Source organism: Talpa occidentalis, unplaced genomic scaffold (assembly GCF_014898055.3).
Source record: "Talpa occidentalis isolate TD23 unplaced genomic scaffold, MPIMG_talOcc4v2.1 talOcc4.16, whole genome shotgun sequence".
Lineage (NCBI taxonomy): Eukaryota > Metazoa > Chordata > Mammalia > Eulipotyphla > Talpidae > Talpa > Talpa occidentalis.
The window spans coordinates 57162821-57182931 of NW_023601653.1; the positions used below are offsets into that span (position 1 = coordinate 57162821).

At 37.1% G+C, this 20111-nt stretch overlaps 1 protein-coding gene across 3 annotated transcripts in view; it reads left to right on the plus strand.

Annotated features, from left to right (window-relative positions):
- The window catches only part of PLCZ1 (phospholipase C zeta 1), a 214979-nt gene that overhangs the window by 155662 nt on the left and 39206 nt on the right, over positions 1-20111 (plus strand). The window contains exon 3 of one of the 3 annotated variants that reach the window (XM_054696415.1): positions 11197-11316. The exons of 1 other annotated variant lie outside the window; for it this stretch is intronic. In XM_054696415.1, coding sequence (XP_054552390.1) covers positions 11283-11316 — 34 coding nt within the window. In that variant the 5' untranslated portion in view covers positions 11197-11282. Of the gene's footprint in view, positions 1-11196; positions 11317-20111 lie in introns of those variants that run through there. One more of the 3 variants, XM_037514277.2, reaches the window with a different exon arrangement.

Below are 20111 nucleotides of genomic sequence, written 5' to 3' on the forward strand. Positions count from 1 at the left end.
TGTGTGTGTGTGTGTGTGCATCCACTATGTAAACTTTCCCTCACTTCCCTAGGGACAGTGTCTTTCTTTTGTTCTCCCTCAGCGCCCAGGTGATGTCTCTATCTATTATGGAATTCCTGCTTTATAAGTCAATATATCGTATCAGGTGGGACCTACTCAGAAACAGTAATAGTGGCCTATTTCTTATTACAATTTAGAGTCCAATATAATAAGGTCTGCCATTCAAGAATGGACTCAATAAGTGTAATATTACTGAATGAATAAACTTTACATGAAACAGAAAAATAGAAAATAAGCTGTTCTAGGATTTCATCTATTAATTTCACTGAAAGAGATGTTTAAAATTTCTATTTCTTGTAAATTGGATCTTGGTTTATTTTCATGAAATGGATATGAATGGATTCATGACAGAAAAGAAAAATAGAAAGTCCAATTTTAGTCACAGAGTTGGGAGAAATTCTCCCTCAGGTTGCTTAGGCAGTCCTCTCAATGTTCCTGGCACTCCTGGCATATGGCAGGAATAGTTTAGATGTCTCTGCCAGACTTTCATTAGCCTCATTTTTCTCTACATTCAAAACAAAAAATCCACCATCTCCTGTCACTTTGGGATAAGCCAACTTAATTCAATTCCTCTTGGTTTGGATCATAAAAAATTGTTAATTCAGACAAGAGATTTTTAGAATGCAAAACTCTTCTTTCCATGAGGGGAATATTACGTTTATTTTATTGTTTGGGCCTATAGGAGTAAATCCAAAAATATTAAATTCTCAAAAACACTGTTAAAATTAGGAAACTTGAGATAACACCTTAAGTTTCACCATTAAATAGGAATACCTATTGCTCTTTATGAGGACACTGTTATTTGGCATACAAAGATTTTTAAGTTCCTGGGGAGGAGAACTATCACTCCGACTGCCTTTCAGATTCCAATGTTCCTGGCAAAGGGGTGTTTTTAGGACAAAGTCTTATAGGATAAATTGAGGGGAAGTAAACTCTTGAAGTCATAAGTTCAATGCTATACAACTTTTCATATTATGGTTTAGGCTTTGTCCACCAGTGGTAGACAAATTCATGTTCATTTAGATATTCCATGTTTTGTAGGCCTTTGGAAAGAGTTTGTGTTGGCATCTTTTGGAGTTTCTCTGTGGTTGCTTTCTCAGGAGAAAGCCATTAGTGTGGAAATGCACAAAAGGGGAATAGTAGTATTTGGTGGATAGATAACATTTATAGATTTCTGACTTTTGATTTAGATGGATGGCAATGGCTGAGGAGTTGGAAGGAATCTTTTGCATTCTACTGATTCCATTATATATATTTTTTGCTGTATCCATTTGGTTTCAGTGCATGAGAACTGTACTTAAATAATATGCTTAAAATATTATTCTATAAATTTTGAGTCTGTCTATGGAAATGGCCGTAATATTTTCTACTGCTGTAGTATTAACTATTGAAATGCGCTATATTCTCCAGAATCACTGAGCTTGGGGGGGGTGTAAATTAGTTGTATGGAATCAAGTCTTGAACTAGTCCTCCTTCGTGCCAGAAACCCCATGGTCTCATCAGAATGCAAGTGGTTGTATGGGATGGGCACTAAAGCATCTCTAATACCTATTTGAAAAGTATCTTTTCTGTTATACTGTCATTTCTAGAAAGATGCCACTGATGATTTAATAGTTATATTCCTTCAAGTATAAGCTGCTTTAGGATAGATGGATTTTATCCTTTTGGTTTGCTTTTACTGACAGTCATTGAACTATAATAAGTAAAAAAAAAAAAGTTAATGAATATTTCAGAATCTTCTTTCTGCTAATATTTTCCCTATTAGGAAACTGGTGAGACAAGTTGCAGATGAGCACAATTGAGAATTAGAAAAAGGGAAACTAGAGAAGCAGTTAATTTATGTACTCTGCAAAGCAGTTTTAGAACAGAGAAAACTGTTACAACTTTTTGAGAGTTACAGTAAAACTATACTATATTTTTGTAGTCAAACTTTCATAGGTTAAGTGACTTGATGATAGAGTTACTAACTTTCCAATTTATCATTTAGAATGCAGTGTAAAGAAAATTATCTGGTACTTCTGGATTCTTATAGTCTGGCAAATAATCACACATGCATTGGAGAGATTGATATGTTATTAAATATTGATAGGATGGCTGAGACATGAGAGGTGGGGGATGGATGGGAGAAAGGAGAAGGTCAGTAAGGGTGATTATCTAGGAAGGCCAATAAACAAAGGTATGCAGATTTAAGTTTTGTCTTCTTTGAAAGGAAAAGAGGGGAAGTGGTCTTCCTGGGAGAGGTCATTACTGAAAGAAGTTTCCAGGTAGATCTTTTTCAAAAGCAACCAGCCTTCAGAGCCTATCCCATGCCATCAACTTTTTGCCAAAAAAGACCATATTTTGGGACAGCAGAGTTTTTCTCCCCTACAGAACATTATACCTTTTATAAGGCCTGACTTTTAAAAATCCATCCTAAGTAGTATACTAGTTCCAGTGTCAGCCTATAAAACAAAACTCACCTTTTCAACCACCCCTTTGACAAACACATGTAGATTTTCTTTTCCGATTCCAGTTTGTTCTTATCTTGAGAAATTCAGATTCAATCACATAAATGCTCTTTCTAATATTGTTCAGAGCATAGCCTTACTCAGTCCCAGAGCTTGGTTTTAATCCTTGACAGTTACCTGAGCTTGGAGTGAAGTGTGGTGCTTTCTCCTTGAAGAGTGGGGAGAGGAGGGAAATTTCCAGGGAGGAGAGGAGATGCTCTAACTCATCTTTGGAATGAATTCAATTTCATGCTGCTCTTCAATGTTTTCTTGGTTTATTTTAGTGTAGTTTCCTCTTTTTGTGTTTTCAGTTGTTTGTTTTTGGCTTAATTATTATTATTATTGCTATTATTATTTTCTTGTTTCTCTTGCTCCAATTTTTAATTCACCTCTCCATCTATCTTCTTTCATTCTCCATAGGCCACTTCTTTTCACCCATTCTGCACGGGCAACAGTTCTAATTTGTTTACTGTTAATATTTTATTTAATGTGTTCTTGAAAAGTGAGTATTATTTGTGAGCATGTATGTTTAATTTCAACACTTGCCATTGTGATGTAAATTGTGCTGTGTCTTATTCTTTGTTATCCAGCACTGTTTGTACGATGCACATATTTGCTCTGTGTATATTTGCTCCCTTTAGCACTGCTGCCCTTGCCACTTCTCTGTGTGCACTTAATACATTTCCCTTTTAACTCACCAGTGGTGAACTTCCAAATTGTTACTAACTTCCTGCCACCACAAGCATTATTACAGTGAACATCCTTAAACATGATTTTTTCCCTTCCAGACAAGTGTGAGAACTTTGGAAGGAATACACACAGGATCTGAATTACTAAGCCATGGGGTATGCTTGTGTTTAATTTGACTAAATGATGCCAGATTGCTTTTGATAACAGTCCTTTTGTCAATCTTCCTGCCATCAATGTATGAGTTCCTTTCTCTCTCTCTCTCTCTCTCTCTCTCTCTCTCTCTCTTTCTCTCTCTCTCTCTCTCTCTCTCTCTCTCTCTCTCTCTCACACACACACACACACACACACACACTCACACAGATGTACACACATTCTTACCATAATTTACTTAAATCATTTTCTAATTTTTATATTTTTTATTGATGGAACATAAAATTAATGTCTGTTTTAATTTTTATTTCTATGACTACTTCATATGCTTTTTTTCATAGCCCTTTGGGATTTTCTGTCTGTAAATTGCCCGTTTATATGTACTTTGCCCAATTTTCTTTTTTTTTTTTAATTAATAAATTTTATTTTTATATTCCCCATACAATTGCAATCCCCCATTCTGACCCCAATCCCTCCCCTCCCGCCCCCCCCCCCAAAAAGTGTCTCTGGTTCATAGTTTTTGTTGATTTTGATTTTCACTTTCTTATAGTTATTCATTTTCCTGGTCCCTTATTTAAGTATTCTAGATTCCTGCTATGAGTGAGACCATCCGGTATTTTTCTTTTTCTTTTTGGATTATTTCACTGAGCATGATCCCTTCCAGCACCATCCATGTTGCTGCAAATTGCATGTGTTTATCTTTTTTGAATGCTGAGTAATATTCCATGGTATATATGTACCACATCTTCTTGATCCAGTCATCTATTTTTGGGCATTTGGGCTGTTTCCAAAGCTTAGCTATTGTAAATAGTGCTGCTATAAACATAGGGATGCAGGTGTTCTTTGGAATTGATGTTTCTGTGTCCTTTGGGTAAATACCTAGGAGTGGAATTGCTGGATCCTGTGGAAGCTCTATGTTTAGTAGGTCCAGAAATCTCCACACAGCTCTCCATAGTGGTTGGACCAGTTTGCACTCCCACCAACAGTGCAGAAGAGTTCCTTTTTCTCCACAACCTCGCCAACATTTGTTGTTGCTAGTTTTTTTAATATGTGCCATTCTCACTGGTGTAAGATGGTATCTCATGGTAGTTTTGATTTGCATTTCCCTGATTGCAAGTGATGTTGAACATTTTTTCATATGTCTGTTGGCCATTTGCATTTCCTCTTCAGAGAAGTTTCTTTTTAGCTCCTCTGTCCATTTTTTGACGGGATTATTTTCTTTGTTGTTGTTGAGTCTCATCAGCTCTTTGCAGATTTTTGTGATCAGTCCTTTATCATTAGTGTTGTGTGCAAAAATTTTCTCCCAGTTGGTGGGGTTTCTCTTTGTTTTTGTTATTGTCTCTTTTGCTGTGCAGAATGATGTAGTCCCAGCTGTTGATCTTTGCCTTCACTATCACTGCTTTGGGTGAAGTGTCTGTAAAGATGTCTTTGATATGCAAATCACATAGTGTTTCACCTATATTTCCTTCTATGTATTTTATGGTTTCAGGTCTTATGTCTAGTTCTTTAATCCATTTTGAGTTGATTTTTGTATATGGTGTGAGGTAGTGGTCAAGCTTCATTCTTTTGCATGTAGCGACCCAGTTTTCCCAGCACCATTTATTGAACAAACTTTCTTTGCTCCAATGCATAGTCTTTGCTCCTTTGTCAAAGATTAGTTGACCATAAACCTGTGGGTTTATTTCTGGATTTTCTATTCGATTCCATTGGTCTGTATGTCTATTCTTGTTCCAATACCATGCAGTTTTGATGATTATGGCTTTGTAGTAGAGTTTGAAGTCTGGGAGTGTGATGCCTCCATTCCCTTCTTTTTTTTTCAGGAGAGCTTTGGCTATTCGGGGTTTTTTGTGATTCCATATGAATTTCATCAATAATTGTTCTATTTCTTTGAAGAATGACATTGAAATTTTGATTGGAATAGCATTGAATCTGTAGATTGCTTTTGGTAGGATGGCCATTTTAATAATGTTTATTCTCCCAATCCATGAGCAGGGGATGTTTTTCCATTTCTTTGTGTCTTCTTCTATTTCTTTTAACAGTGTTTTATAGTTTTCTTTGTATAGGTCCTTTACCTCTTTTGTTAGATTTATTCCCAAATATTTGATTTTTTTGTTTCAATAATAAAAGGGATGGTTTTTTTGATTTCTTCTTCTTCAGATTTATTGTTTGTATATAGGAAGGCTACTGACTTTTGCGTGTTGATTTTGTATCCTGCCACTTTACTGAACTGATTGATGAGTTGAATTAGTTTTTCTGTGGAGTTTTTGGGGTTCTCTATGTATATTATCATATCATCTGCAAAGAGTGATAGTTTGACTTCTTCTTTTCCTATTTGGATTCCTCGGATGTCTTTCTCTTGTCTTATTGCTCTGGCTAGGACTTCCAGTATTATATCGAAAAGCAGTGGTGAAAGTGGACATCCTTGTCTTGTTCCAGATCTTAATGGAATTGCTTTCAGCTTTTCACCATTGAGAATGATACTGGCTGTTGGCTTGTCATATATGGCCTTTATGATGTTGAGGTACATTCCTTGTATCCCAAGAATTTCAAGGGCTTTTATCATGAATGGGCGTTGCACTTTGTCGAAAGCTTTCTCAGCATCTATTGATATTATCATATGGTTTTTATATTTATTTTTGTTGATGTGTTGGATAACGTTGATTGATTTTTCGGATGTTAAACCATCCTTGTGTCCCTGGAATGAATCCTACTTGGTCGTGGTGAATTACCTTATGGATACACTGTTGGATTCTGATAGCTAAAATTTTATTGAGGATTTTTGCATCAGTGTTCATTAGGGAGATTGGCCTATAGTTTTCTTTTTTTGTGTTGTCCTTGTTCGGTTTTGGTATTAGTGTAATGTTGGCTTCATAGAACGTGTTAGGTATTATACCTTCCTTCTCAATTTTTTGGAAGAGTTTGTGAAGGATAGGCACCAATTCGTCTCTGAATGTTTGGTAGAATTCATTTGTAAATCCATCAGGTCCTGGGCTTTTGTTTTTGGGGAGGTTTTTGATTACCATTTCAATTTCACTAATTGTAATTGGTCTGTTTAGGTGTTCTATTTCTTCTTTATCTAGCTTTGGGTGATTGTAGAGTTGTAGGAATTTGTCCATCTCCTCTAGATTGTTGAACTTGTTTCCATATAACTGTTCATAGTAGTTATTAATTATTCTTTTGATTTCTGCTGTGTCCGTTGTGATTTCTCCTCTTTCATTTATTATCCTATTTATTTGTGCTTTCTCCCTTTTTGCCCTTGTGAGCCTGGCTAGGGGTTTATCTATTTTATTTATTTTTTCAAAGAACCAGCTCTTGGTTTCATTGATCTTTTGGATTGTTTTTTTAGTTTCGATTTCATTTATTTCTGCTTTGGTTTTTATTATTTCTTTTCTTCTACTGGTTTTGGGGTTTTTTTGTTGTTCTTTTTCTAGATCTTTGAGCTTCGAGATTAGGTTGTTTCTTTGAGTTCTTTCTTGTTTCTTGATGTGAGCTTCTATTGCTATATATTTTCCTCTTATTACTGCTTTTGCTGCATCCCATACATTTAGGAAATTGGTGTCCTCCTTGTCATTCAATTCAAAGAATTTTTTAATTTCTTCTTTTGTCTCCTCGTTAGTCCAGTGGACTTCCAGTAGTGTGGGTTTCAATCTCCACGAGGTAGGAGAGTACCTTGCCTTCTTTTTATGGTTTATTTCTAGTTTGATGCCTTCATGGTCAGAAAAGATGGTTGGTATGATTTCAATCTTGGTGTATCTGTTGATGTTTGTCTTGTGCCCCAGTATATGATCGATCCTAGAGAATGATCCATGTGCGCTTGAGAAAAATGTATACTCAGATTTTTTTGGGTTTAGTGTTCTATATATGTCTGTTAAGCCCAAGCACTCTAGATCCTTATTTAGAGCTTTAGTGTCTTTACTTATTTTTTGTCTTGTTGATCTATCCATTGTTGATAGTGGTGTGTTGAAGTCTCCCACCACGTATGTGTTTTCTCTGATGTCTGTTTTCAGAGATGCCAATAGTTTTCTGATATATTTTGGTGCTCCTTCGTTTGGTGAATATATGTTAATGAGTGTTATTTCTTCTTGAAGTATTGTCCTCTTGATCATAATGTAATGACCACTGGGGTCTCTTTTTATCTTTTTAAGTTTGAAATCTGTTTTATCTGATATGAGTATAGCTGTTCCTGCCTTCTTTTTTGGTCCATTTGCTTGTAGAATTGTTTTCCATCCTTTAACTTTGAGTCTATTTTTATCTTTTGCAGCTAAATGTGTTTCCTGGAGACAGCAAAAGGTTGGGTTTTGTTTCTTAATCCAGCCTGCAACTCTGTGTCTTTTTATTGGAGAGTTTAGTCCATTTACATTTAGAGTTAGTATTGATATGTTAGCATCTGTATTTGCCATTGTGTTTGTCTTTCCTTTGATTTTATTTATTTATTCTTTTAATAACTTTCTTTGGCCTTCTTTTGTTGTTATTCGTCCCTCTGAGGTTTTGGCTTTAGGACTCCTTGTAGTATTTTTTGGAGTGGGGGTTTAGTCGTAATAAAATTCCGGAGTTTCTGTTTGTCTGGGAAGGTCCATATTCTTTCTTCAAAGAGGAAGGAGAGCTTGCGGGATAGAGTATTCTTGGTTGGCATCTGTTTTTTTGGAGTCTGTTGACTATGTCCCTCTATGTTGCCTGTAGTGTTTCTTCAGAGAAGTCTGATGTCAGTCTGATTGGTTTCCCTTTGAATGTTATCTGTTTCTTCCCTCTTGTTAGTTTCATTATTTTTTCCTTGTCTTGGATTCTTGGGAGCTTTACTATTATGTGTCTTGCTGTATTTTTCCTTTTATCATGGAAGTTTGGTGTTCTTCTTGCTTCTTGTATATCAATTTTCAGATCCTTCTTCGCATTTGGGAAGTTCTCTTCAATTATATCCATGAATATTTTCTCTGTTCCTACATCTCTCTCCTCTCCTTCTGGGATTCCTATAACTCTTATATTTCCTTTCCTCATGGAGTCAGATAGTTCCCGAAGTCTTTCTTCGGTCTTTTTCCTTCGTACTTCTCCTTCCTTTTCTGTTTTAGTTCTTTTTATTTCTGTGTCTTCAAGAGTACTTATTCGTTCTTCCATTTCATCTATTCTGCTTTCATTGCTTTTCCCAGAGTTCTTTAGCGTCTCCATTAATTCTTTGATCTCCTGCATTTCTTTTACTTCCCTCTTTAGGGACTCAATTTCATTCTTCTGGTCATTAATTATTTTCCCCTTATCATTGTTTTCCTTTATGACTTCTGTCAGTTTTTTAATCACAGCAATTTTAAATTCTCTATCTGGAAGGCTCAGAAGTTCTTCCAACTTACTGTCGTTGCAATCTGGTAGATGGTTTTCTTTTTGCGGTGTGCTTTTTTGCTGAGGAGTTGCTGGGTTGCATGTGGTTTTTCTACTCCCTACTGCCTGTTTTCTAATTTGCTGTATTCCTTGTGACACTGTGTTGCTGGTACTGGCCGGCATCTTGGGCGACCTTCCCAGCTCACCACTGTCTCCTCGGTGAGCCTTCTGCTGGGTTCACACAGTCTCCAGCAAGAAAGGTCCCTGCTGCAAAATGCCGGTGCAGGGGACGCGCTCCCCTGCACGCCCGGTCTGCCCCAGCGGTGGGTGCTGCTCCCCTCTGGGCTGGAACTGCAGGCTAGAAGGTGCCCGGCGTGGGCAAGCCTCCCAGCTTACCTCTGTCTCCTCGGTGAGCCTTCTGTTGGGTTCACACAGTCTCCAGCAAGAAAGGTCTCTGCTGCAAAATGGCGATGCGGGAACGCGCTCCCCTGCACACCCGGTCTGCCCCAGCGGTGGGTGCTGCTCCCCTCTGGGCTGGAACTGCAGGCTAGAAGGTGCCTGGCGTGGGCAAGCCTCCCAGCTTAACCTCTGTCTCCTCGGTGAGCCTTCTGCTGGGTTCACACAGTCTCCAGCAAGAAAGGTCCCTGCTGCAAAATGCCGGTGCCGGGGACGCGCTCCCCTGCACGCCTGATCTGCCCCAGTGGTGGGTGCTGCTCCTCTCTGGGCTGGAACTGCAGGCTAGAAGGCGCCCAGCATGGGCAAGCCTCCCAGCTTACCTCTGTCTTCTCGGTGAGCCTTCTGCTGGGTTCACACAGTCTCCAGCAAGAAAGGTCCCTGCTGCAAAATGCCGGTGCAGGGGACGCGCTCCCCTGCACGCCTGATCTGCCCCAGTGGTGGGTGCTGCTCCTCTCTGGGCTGGAACTGCAGGCTAGAAGGCGCCCAGCATGGGCAAGCCTCCTAGCTTACCTCTGTCTTCTCGGTGAGCCTTCTGCTGGGTTCACACAGTCTCCAGCAAGGAAGGTCCCTGCTGCAAAATGGTGATACGGGAACACGCTCCCCTGCACGCCTGGTCTGCCCCAGCGGTGGGTGCTGCTCCCCTCTGGGCTGGAACTGCAGGCTAGAAGGCGCCCAGCATGGGCAAGCCTCCCAGCTTACCTCTGTCTCCTTGGTGAGCCTTCTGCTGGTTCACACAGTCTCCAGCAAGAAAGGTCCCTGCTGCAAAATGGCGATGCGGGAACGAGCTCCCCTGCACGCCCAGTCTGCCCCAGCGGTGGGTGCTGCTCCCCTCTGGGCTGGAACTGCAGGCTAGAAGGCGCCCAGCATGGGCAAGCCTCCCAGCTTACCTCTGTCTCCTCGGTGAGCCTTCTGCTGGGTTCATACAGTCTCCAGCAAGAAAGGTCCCTGCTGCAAAAAGGCGATGCGGGAACGCGCTCCCCTGCACGCCCGGTCTGCCCCAGCGGTGGGTGCTGCTCCCCTCTGGGCTGGAACTGCAGGCTAGAAGGTGCCCGGCGTGGGCAAGCCTCCCAGCTTACCTCTGTCTCCTCGGTGAGCCTTCTGCTGGGTTCACACAGTCTCCAGCAAGAAAGGTCTCTGCTGCAAAATGGCAATGCGTGAACACGCTCCCCTGCACGCCCGGTCTGCACCAGCGGTGGGTGCTGCTCCCCTCTGGGCTGGAACTGCAGGCTAGAAGGTGCCTGGCGTGGGCAAGCCTCCCAGCTTAACCTCTGTCTCCTCGGTGAGCCTTCTGCTGGGTTCACACAGTCTCCAGCAAGAAAGGTCCCTGCTGCAAAATGCCGGTGCCAGGGACGCGCTCCCCTGCCCAATTTTCTATTAGGATTGCTATCTCTGGTTAACTTAAGGAGCTTCCTAAGTTTGATTGTGTGTGCATTAGCAGAAGAAGGATAAGATTTACACTTCTCTTCTTTATCGCTTCCCACTCAAGACTTGTGTAATTTTACCATTCATCAGCCACATGAAGATAACTTTAAAAGTTATGTTAAAAATTATAAGAACATTAGTGTTAATTTAGTAATAAGTTGTATATCATCTCCTCTTTTGATACCATCAGCTTATAGGTCACTTGGCAAGATATACAGGAATGGAACTGACAAGATTTTCTTTCAGAATGAATTCTTCCAATTATCAGGAGGTAAAGTGAAATAAAATTGGCATTTAATGCCATGCCTGTCATAATGAATGGCTAATCAGATTGCTCTACTCTCATGGAAAGAGGAGTGTGTCTTTCTAAACATCTTCTCTGAAATTAGGTAGTGCTCAAGCTCATCCTTTATGTTCCATCTCCTATATATAGACTTCTCTGAGGCCTGCCTTGAGATTTAGGAATAATAAGGGAAGTAGAACATAATGCAAAAATAAGACTGGACCAGGACTAGGGTGTTAAGGTTGCGTGATTTTGGGGAGTAAACATTCAAATTGTCTGGACCTTGTTTCAGTTTTCTGATCTGTAATGAAGCTATAACACTGTCTGATGATTGTTGTCTCTTAGTTACAAACAATAGTTGAAAGAACGATGAAGCACTTCAAGCTATTTCAAGCTGAAAAATGGCATAACACCAGAAACTTTGAAAATGAATGTTTTTAGACAAGGATGGAATCAATCATAAAGGTATCCCCAAAGAAAAGGACAATTCTTTGTAGAAATTACAGTATGTGGCTAAAGAAAATATATAAACATGGTAGATGTATAATTATCTAGTAGCCTTGAAATATATTCTGTAATTGATTTTGGCCATTTGTATGCTCTGTTCTCATCAAAATTATGAATCCCATTGCATGTGGATAGAAATTCTTAATTCCTTGGAAATATACAAAGGACTTCTGTAAAATGGTAACTTTTCAGGCTATTCTAGACTTTTCCAAAATGAGTTCTGTGGAATATTGGTAAGTTTTGCTTGAAAGATGGTCTCATGAACAAATATATTTGTTCAACAAATATTTATTCTTTGCCATGAGCCAGCCAATTTTTAAGGCCTTAAGGATATTCTTGTCAGCAAAATAAATAAGGTTGCTATACACATAGACTTTGTAGTCTAGAGTAGAAAGTCAAAAATTTTGAAAGTACAAATGGTAATGAATGCTATGAAGGTAATTAAATTGGTGAATTGGTGAGAAGTCACTGGGAAAGACCAGTTCTTGAGAGGGGTTTGAGAAAGATAATGTTTGAGCAGAGGTTTGAAGGCTGAACGAAGCTAATGATAAGAGGAGCAGAAGGACACAAGCACAAAGGCCCTCACGTAGAGAGTTTGGTATAGAAAAGGAAAGAAGCCTACCAGACAAAAAGTGGTCAACAAGGATGAGAGTGGTGAGTGATAGAGTTTGAGAATGAAAGTTGGGCGAGAGGTCATATGTGAAGATTGAATTTTAAGAACATTAAAACCATTGATACACTTTAGGAATAAGCAAGAGATTGATTTATATTTTTAAAAACTCATTTGGGCTACTTTGTGGAAATGATTGTAAGAGACTGAATGGAAGCAGAGATACCAGGTTAGGAAGATTTTGCTACTACTGTGAGAAAGGCCTAGAGTGTTAACAACCATGATGGAAGGAGGCGGACAGATGTTCTTTTGAAAGTCAAACTCACAGAACTTGCAGATAAATTAGATTTGATTGGTAAGGGGAAATGAGAAGATTCAGAGATGATTTCTGGTTAACGCTCAATTAACTGAGTTGGTTTTGTTTGTTTTTGGTGGACCTTTTACATGGTAAAGTACTTTGGTATTCTATATCTAGGGACATATATGGTTGAATGGTTTATTTAATTTAGCCCAAATATTCCCAACTTATTTTAAATTGTGCACTGTTTTGGGGGGTATTGCTTTTTCAAGAACATGCATCTTGAATTATTTTCTGTAACTTATGCTGTAGATAGAGCCATTATTTCCTCTTGATCCTTGTTTAAACTGGATAAATAATTTATTGTTCAACTTGTAATTAGTTACATTTAATTTTGGATAGCAAACATGTTTGTCAATGGAATCCAGACACTCTTTTCAGTACCTTACTACATCTTTTGTGTCAGCCTTTTCAGACTGACATTCGCCTCTTAATGCTTTGATAATGAAAATATTTAGTGGAAAAGATATTCAATAAAGAAAACAGCAAATATTCTTCCATTTAATTATTTACATATTCCACAAATATCTACTAAACACTCATTGTTTTCCAGACTCTCTATGGGATCACCAAGGTAAATTAGATAATATCCTTTTCCTTAAGGCTTACATGTATAAAGAACTATTACTTGAAAAATAATTTAAAAGGATAATTTGAAGATAGGAAGGTAAAAGGGAAATAAGTTCCTAACAGGTCAGTGAAAATATTTTGCATAAGAATTTGGAAGAGTTTAATTTGTACCATAAGGGAGGCCCTTGGGATTGCAGTCCCTTAGAAAAGTGGAAACTGAGACACATGTTGAGTAGCCAAGTCAAATTGTCCTATAATTTCCTGATGGATTTGATATAAGGTCTTCCTTGGAGAAATGAATGAAAAGTGACTCTGAACATTGGCAAGTGGATAAGAAATACATCCTGGTTGAGATAAATAAGATAAAGCAGTTAACTCATATTTTCCATAATCAAATTCCCTGTGAATAGATGTGTGTTGAATTATTGTCATTTCCAACAAAATGCCTTCAGTTTTCCTCTTCTGTTTCTTAAGTTCTTGCCACTAGAGATTATAGTACTCCACAAGGATTTCTTATAACTTGGAAGAGATCAGTTTGACTTATGACTACCAGTGCTACACTTGGATAATTTAATTTCAAATAAACACTAAAGACCCTTCTTGAACTTTATGCATTAGTTATGCTATATAATAACTTGACAAAAGAATCTTGATATTTCTTCATTTTATGAATGAAGAAGAATTTGAGTTGCTGGATTGAAGAATGTTTATTCAAAAATGAGGTATATTAAAAGAAGTATGAAGTGGACTTGAGAAATATTCATTAAGAAACATTGGGATACTGTTCCTGTATCATTGTTAAAAGACATTGAATTTTCCTCTTTTTTCATTCTCTTATGTCATAAACAGACGGCTTAATTTGCATGCTTGTAGGGTTATAGGTCACATTCCCAGAGAATGAAAAAATGAATCTGTCCAATTAGTAAATCTTATTCACATCATAAATTCTTCTTTATTCATATGCAATTGGAATATGAACATGGTACTTGCAAAATAAAGGTATTTTACATATTCTAAAATAAGAATCAAAAAAGGATCAGGGAGATAAGAACAGTATGATAAACATTATATTTATGTAATAAAGTTAATTCAGGAAAAATATCACATTTATAGCTTAGAAGAGGCTGTATATTTCAGGGAGCTAAAATGGAATATAATATACAGAAAGGTTACTTGAAATCCTTTCAAAAACATCATTTATTTAGTGCTACAAATATGTTTATCTAGTAAAGTTCTAAATGAACAAAGGGATGACATATACTTAGTGAATGTCAAATTTTCAACTAACTGAAACAAAAATCCTGTAAGGTATTAGAAATCACATTCACATGAACGCCCTTCCAGATTCACTTTCTTCCATTCCCGCTAGTCATGGGAAGCTAGTGTGTATGGAGTATGATGTTGGGTTTACTTTCCCTGTGGTTTTTGATTAGGTGTGCTGATGGGGAGCTCTGATGGAAGACTGGAGGAATCAGGAGAGCATTTGTGCCCTTGGTTCTCTTCTTGAGGGGTCTCCTCAGACTGGCACTGTCTCTCCACAGATTACAGCTCTTCTTCTGGTGGCTTGCTATATTGATTACTCTTTCTGTATTCTAGTGACTACTTCCCAACCTTGACCTAAAAATGTGAATTGCTCTCATGCTTGTTTACTGCCCCTTGTATTCTTATATCCTTGTAGATAATCCCTTCATTATACCTTCTTTGAACTATCCAATTTGTATTTGTCATCTGTTTCCTATTGGGACACAGTCTGATTAAATTTGGAAGACAAATCTTGTCTCTGGATTCTCCTTTAGGGATCTATATTCTCTTGGCATATAATAAGACATCAAGAATACATTGTCCAGGAAATATACAATGTGGAAATTATATGCTTATCATGTACCAGACCATAGGAAAGATCTTTAAAATGCAAAGCTGTACTTGCAACACAAAGACTTTTGTAAATAAGAATTCCTGAATAATTTGGTTAGTTTGAGGAATGATGCTCTAAGAAACCTCTTATCCTTAGGATATGCTGCCTTTTTGGCTGTGGTCAATGTATAGAAGCTTCCTTTCATGGACTTTTATTCATGCACCAGCTATTTATTGCTCTGAAAAGCATCTTGCTAGGTGTGCAGATTTAGATGTACAACTTGTAGTCTCACTTTAGTGTTCCAAAAGTCCTTAGTATTTAACAATGGTATAATTGATTATCAAAAAAGCCACCTATTTTAAACTTGTCTAATGTCACAAAAGTTTAAACTGGTAGAATCAGGACATAGGCAGTTATTCAGACTGAAAGTTTTGTAGATTTACCCAACATTGTATAGGAATGACACATAAATCTTTTCCTTAGTTTATTAAGAAAAGCAGGACAAATATACACACCTAATATTCAAATTAGATGAACAAGTAGCAATTTCTTGGAGATAAATTGTGTTCCATTGAAGAAATGTAGAGAACATTTCCAGTGAAGCAATTTGAACAGTTTTCTTGGTAAAAGTTGTAGAAATTCAATTTAGTCATAATATATACATGGAAAAAGGTAGGTTCTCTGATCATGGAGAACCTTGGGATGTTAAGCTGGGAATTTGAAAAGCACACCCTCATCAATAGGTGTTTTTTAAAAGTGTTTGATCAAGAGTGAAATATCAGTGAGCTAATCAGTTAAGGTTCATGAAAATTAATTTGGCAGCACCTCATAGAATAGATTGGAGTTAACAAAAGAAAAATAATAAAGGACTGACTGGTTTGAAAACTTGATAAGTGAGGAGTAACAAATACTATTAATGAAGTATTTATTAATAAAGTATTAATGAAGTATTTCTTATTTATAAGAAGTATAAGAAAAATAAGAAAATAAGAAAAATACTTATGGGGACAGAAATAAAAAGGACTTGATGACTCTGAATTTTAGGAAATAGAAAAAGTTAAGGAGTCCTGATGTTTTATCCTTGACTTAATCACTAGACAGTGCTTCTAAGACTAGTAAAGAAGAAAGTATAGTTTGCTTGAGGGAGAGTGAGGCCAGAAGGAATAAGAGCTTAGTTTTGGAATGTTGACACTTTCATAGCTTGAATAAGTAGGTATTAATAGAATTGTGTAAATGAATCCCAATGTCGAGTTGACCAGAGTCATCTGTATGATTGTTTGGTAGATGTCCTTTTTTCACTTATAAAACATACATGAATCAGGGTTGTAGGAATAAAGGTGGAGTGTGGCCCAAGGGAAAAGTGCCAACATGGGATATACTTTAAGATCAAGTTAACTGGGAAATGTTAATGCAATGTTTTTCTGACAGAGCATATCCGTCAAGGTTATATCCTAGAATATAGTACTCAGTGACAAGTGTAATGACAAAATAAAAAAGAGAAAAATAAATCATAAGTTTAGGAGAGGGAAGAAAAAAAAGATGCATACATTGTAAAAGGTACTGTTTTTGGAAAACTGCATAGTCATAAGGCTGTGGATGAGTACACAAAGGCTCCTTTGGGAGAGGAGTCTTCCCTTTATGTTGTACCTGAATATTCTGAAGAATGGGGTGGTTTCTGAAAACCCTGGTGAATGAGGTTAATAAAGAGGATGAAGAACCAAAGTTTTCAGAGGATGGGGTACAGTGGAGAAAAAGAAACTAAAGAAGGGAGAATCTAAGAGGCATTTGCAACTGAGAAAATAAAAATTTTTCAATATGAAGATATTATCAAGTTCCCATGATGATAAATGAGGGAAAGCCACTGGAATGAACAATTAAGATATTAAAAACTACTGACAATGTATTTCCATTAGACTTTCCCTGGAAGCCAGAGGGTGCAAAGTTAAGGCAGCATAATACAGTCTAAAGGGCAGGAGTTTTGAAGTGTGGCAGACCTGAATTGGAATCCCAGTTCTGTCACTTACCAGCTGTGTCAATTTGGCAGAGTTACTTAAGAATATTCTTAGTTTCCTAAGCTGTATAAAGTAATTCCCAGTTGTATGATTCTTACAAGGATTCAATGAGGCAGGCTAAATTGCTTGGTAGAATGCCTAGAACATAGCAGGTTCTTAATTAAGTCCATTCCTTTAAGAAAATATTAAGTGGTAAGGAAGCAGAAAAAAATTAAGAATATAATAATAATCTCTTGAAAAGTTCCCTTGTGAAAGGATCTGAGAAATTTTTAGGGAAGATATTTTAGAACAGTTGGAACTGAGAATGTTTTTTGATAGCAGAGCAGAGCCAAGATTGGGTGAAGGAAGTAAGGAGTCAGCAGTGAAAGTGGGAAATGATGGATCCAGAGCCTGTTTCACAAAAGATCAAGGGTTTAAGATCAAATGCACAGGAAAAAGCTAGTTTTGGAAAGGAACATAGCCTTAGAGATGATTTGTAAGGAGAAGAAAATAAATATAGTTTTAAGTACAAGCTAAGGAAGCTATAAGAGCTTTTTTAAAAAGCATGTGTCTTTTGTAGTGAAGGCATAAAGTCATTCACCAAACAAAGGAATGATGAAGTAGAATAGAAAGATTTGAACGGATATCATGAAGAAGGCTATGGGAATTAATAAAGCAGAATAAATCAATTGCTCATCAGAAGAAACCAGTGACTAATGTGGAGTTTGAGATAGATTTCACCTAAATCTAGGAAGCAGTAGACTAGGAAGACCCCATTCTTTCAGAATAGTAGTATACCCTAAATACTGCTGAATTTATCCAAGTGAAAGACCAAAATCTAACAGGTGTGTCTTGATGAGGAGATTGAGAAGGTGAGATAAAGCAATAACATGGCAATCACCAACTGAGTAGCGTGACCTGAAAGTACTTATCATTTTGATTCACTAGAATATAATCAGCTTTGGGAAAGGATCCTCATACACTTACAGAATACAACAGGAGATCTATTTGATTATGTCAGAACCATGTGACATAAAAGAGGGAACTGTATACTGTATTGAGGGCTTAAACCACAGAAGAACATTAAAGCCTGCTTTAATCTCAAGGCAAGGCTGAGCTAAGGCATGTCCTAGAAGCAGGGACTCACTGTGACACAGGGGTAAGTTGAAGGATGCATTCCCCCCGTGGAGCTCTGCTTGATTAGAACATGTTATGCTCATTTTATGACCCCTCGAGGGAAAGGGCAGAAAATCTTTGAAAGCATGTCATGGAAAATTGAAATAAATATTTGACTTTTGAAAATTTTGATTTTTTAAAACTTGATGGAGGACAAAACTGTATTTGGCTTGTGATTAGAGGAAAGGTCATTATTTTTTCTTTTTTTAATCAGAGCAATGTGGCCAATTGTAAGTTCAGAATAGAATCAATAGTCTTGAACAGTCTTAGAAAATGAGCAGTTACAACAACAGTCTTGGGACTCTGCAGTTGAATACAGAATTCCTAAAGGGACACCAGGTATTGATGGTTTACAAAATCTTAAGACCAAATAAACTCACCATATCTTTATTATTATTGTTCATTCGTTCACTCATTCATCCATTCCATTCAATATCTACCTTATAACAGATACTAAGGGAATAGGTACATGGGATAGAAAAGGTCCTCATTCTGAGGGAATTTACATTCTGGTTGGAAATTGAAATAGTGGGGGAGAAAACACTGGAATACTAAAAAATTGTTACTGATTATTCAGGATCTGAAGCAGTTTTTGTATCTGTGTATATGCCTAGGTGTGTGTGTGGATATGTGTATTCATAGTGTGTCGAAATATAGCTGTGTGTGTGTGTGTGTGTGTGTGTGTGTGTATGTGAGATAAAGGTAGAGAGAAGAAATAGTAACGAGATTTTTTTGGCTACTTCAGCCTCCATTTAAAGAAATTAATAATCCAATAATATCATTATGGGGATACTTTGGGTATAGTTTGGCATAAGTAATGAAATACCTTTTAAAATTTGTATTGTTTTAAGGCTGTGGATGCCTGTCAAAGGAAGAATCTGGTAGTTAATATTGCTAAGATTACTGTGGTGAACTAGACACTGTTTTATGCTACTGATGGGATTAAAAATTGTTACTTTTACCCAAATGCCCAAAAAATAGATGGCTGGATCAAGAAGATGTGGTATATATATATATATATATATATATATATATATACAATGGAATATTATTCAACAATCAAAAAAGTTAAACTGATGCCATTCACAGCGATGTGGATGGAGCTAGAAGTAATTATGCTCAGTGAAATAAGCCAGAAGGAATAAGAAAAATATCGGATGGTTTCACTTATAACAGGAATATAGTGGAACCAAATAAGACATCAGTGTAAAAAAAGTAATAATAACAATACAAACCAGAACAAAGCAAAAATAGACAATTATAAACCAGAGACATCCTGCAGGGGAGGGGGAGGGAGAGGAGTAATAGGGAGAGAGTGAGGAGCACAGGGGACTGTGGTGATGGTGTATGGGTGCCTTGGGGAAGGAAATTCTAGGGGGACTCAGTCTGAGGGAGTGGGGGGAAGCAAATATTGTCTAAAAAATGTAAAAAAATGATAAATGTTAAAAAAATAAATAAAAGTAAAAAAAATTGTTACTTTTTTTCCTGGAACATAGTTAGGCAATATGTATTGGGAACATTAATATGGTCACATCTTTTCAATTGGGAACATTAATATGGTCACATCTATGCAATTTTAGGAATTTATCTATGGGGAAATAATCCATACTGTGGGTAAATTTTTATGCTCAGAGATTTTCAGTATAGCATAATCAATAAGAGAAATAAAATGCTAAAAATTTTAAATTACATATGAATAGGAAAATGGTTGTCTTGTGATATGAACAGTACGAATATCTCATAAATAATTAAAATTATGTGAACAAGGAATTTTAATGACATGGGACAATGTTTATATGAGGCTATATAAAAAACAGGATATGCATTTTTATATGCTATATTTCTTAAAACAATTTTGTAAAATTGGATGGAAAGAAATAGGCCAAAATGCCTTATAATTTAAGCATCTCTGTGACTTGTACATGTGTCTTTTATATCCAGAAAAATCAATAAATACTATTTTTTAAAAACCTGTGTCAAAATGGGAGACAAATGTCTGATTGTCCCATAAATTACCACAAGTCCTATTCTGGAATGATCTGGAAAATCAACATTTTAACCTATAAGCATAATATTAATTAAAATTTCTGCTGAATAATTTGTCAAATGGGCATATTTTAGTGACTTGAGAGCACTTTGCTCTCATTTTTTGCTGCTTTTCTTCTTTATTTACATTGGTTGAAGGCACTGGAT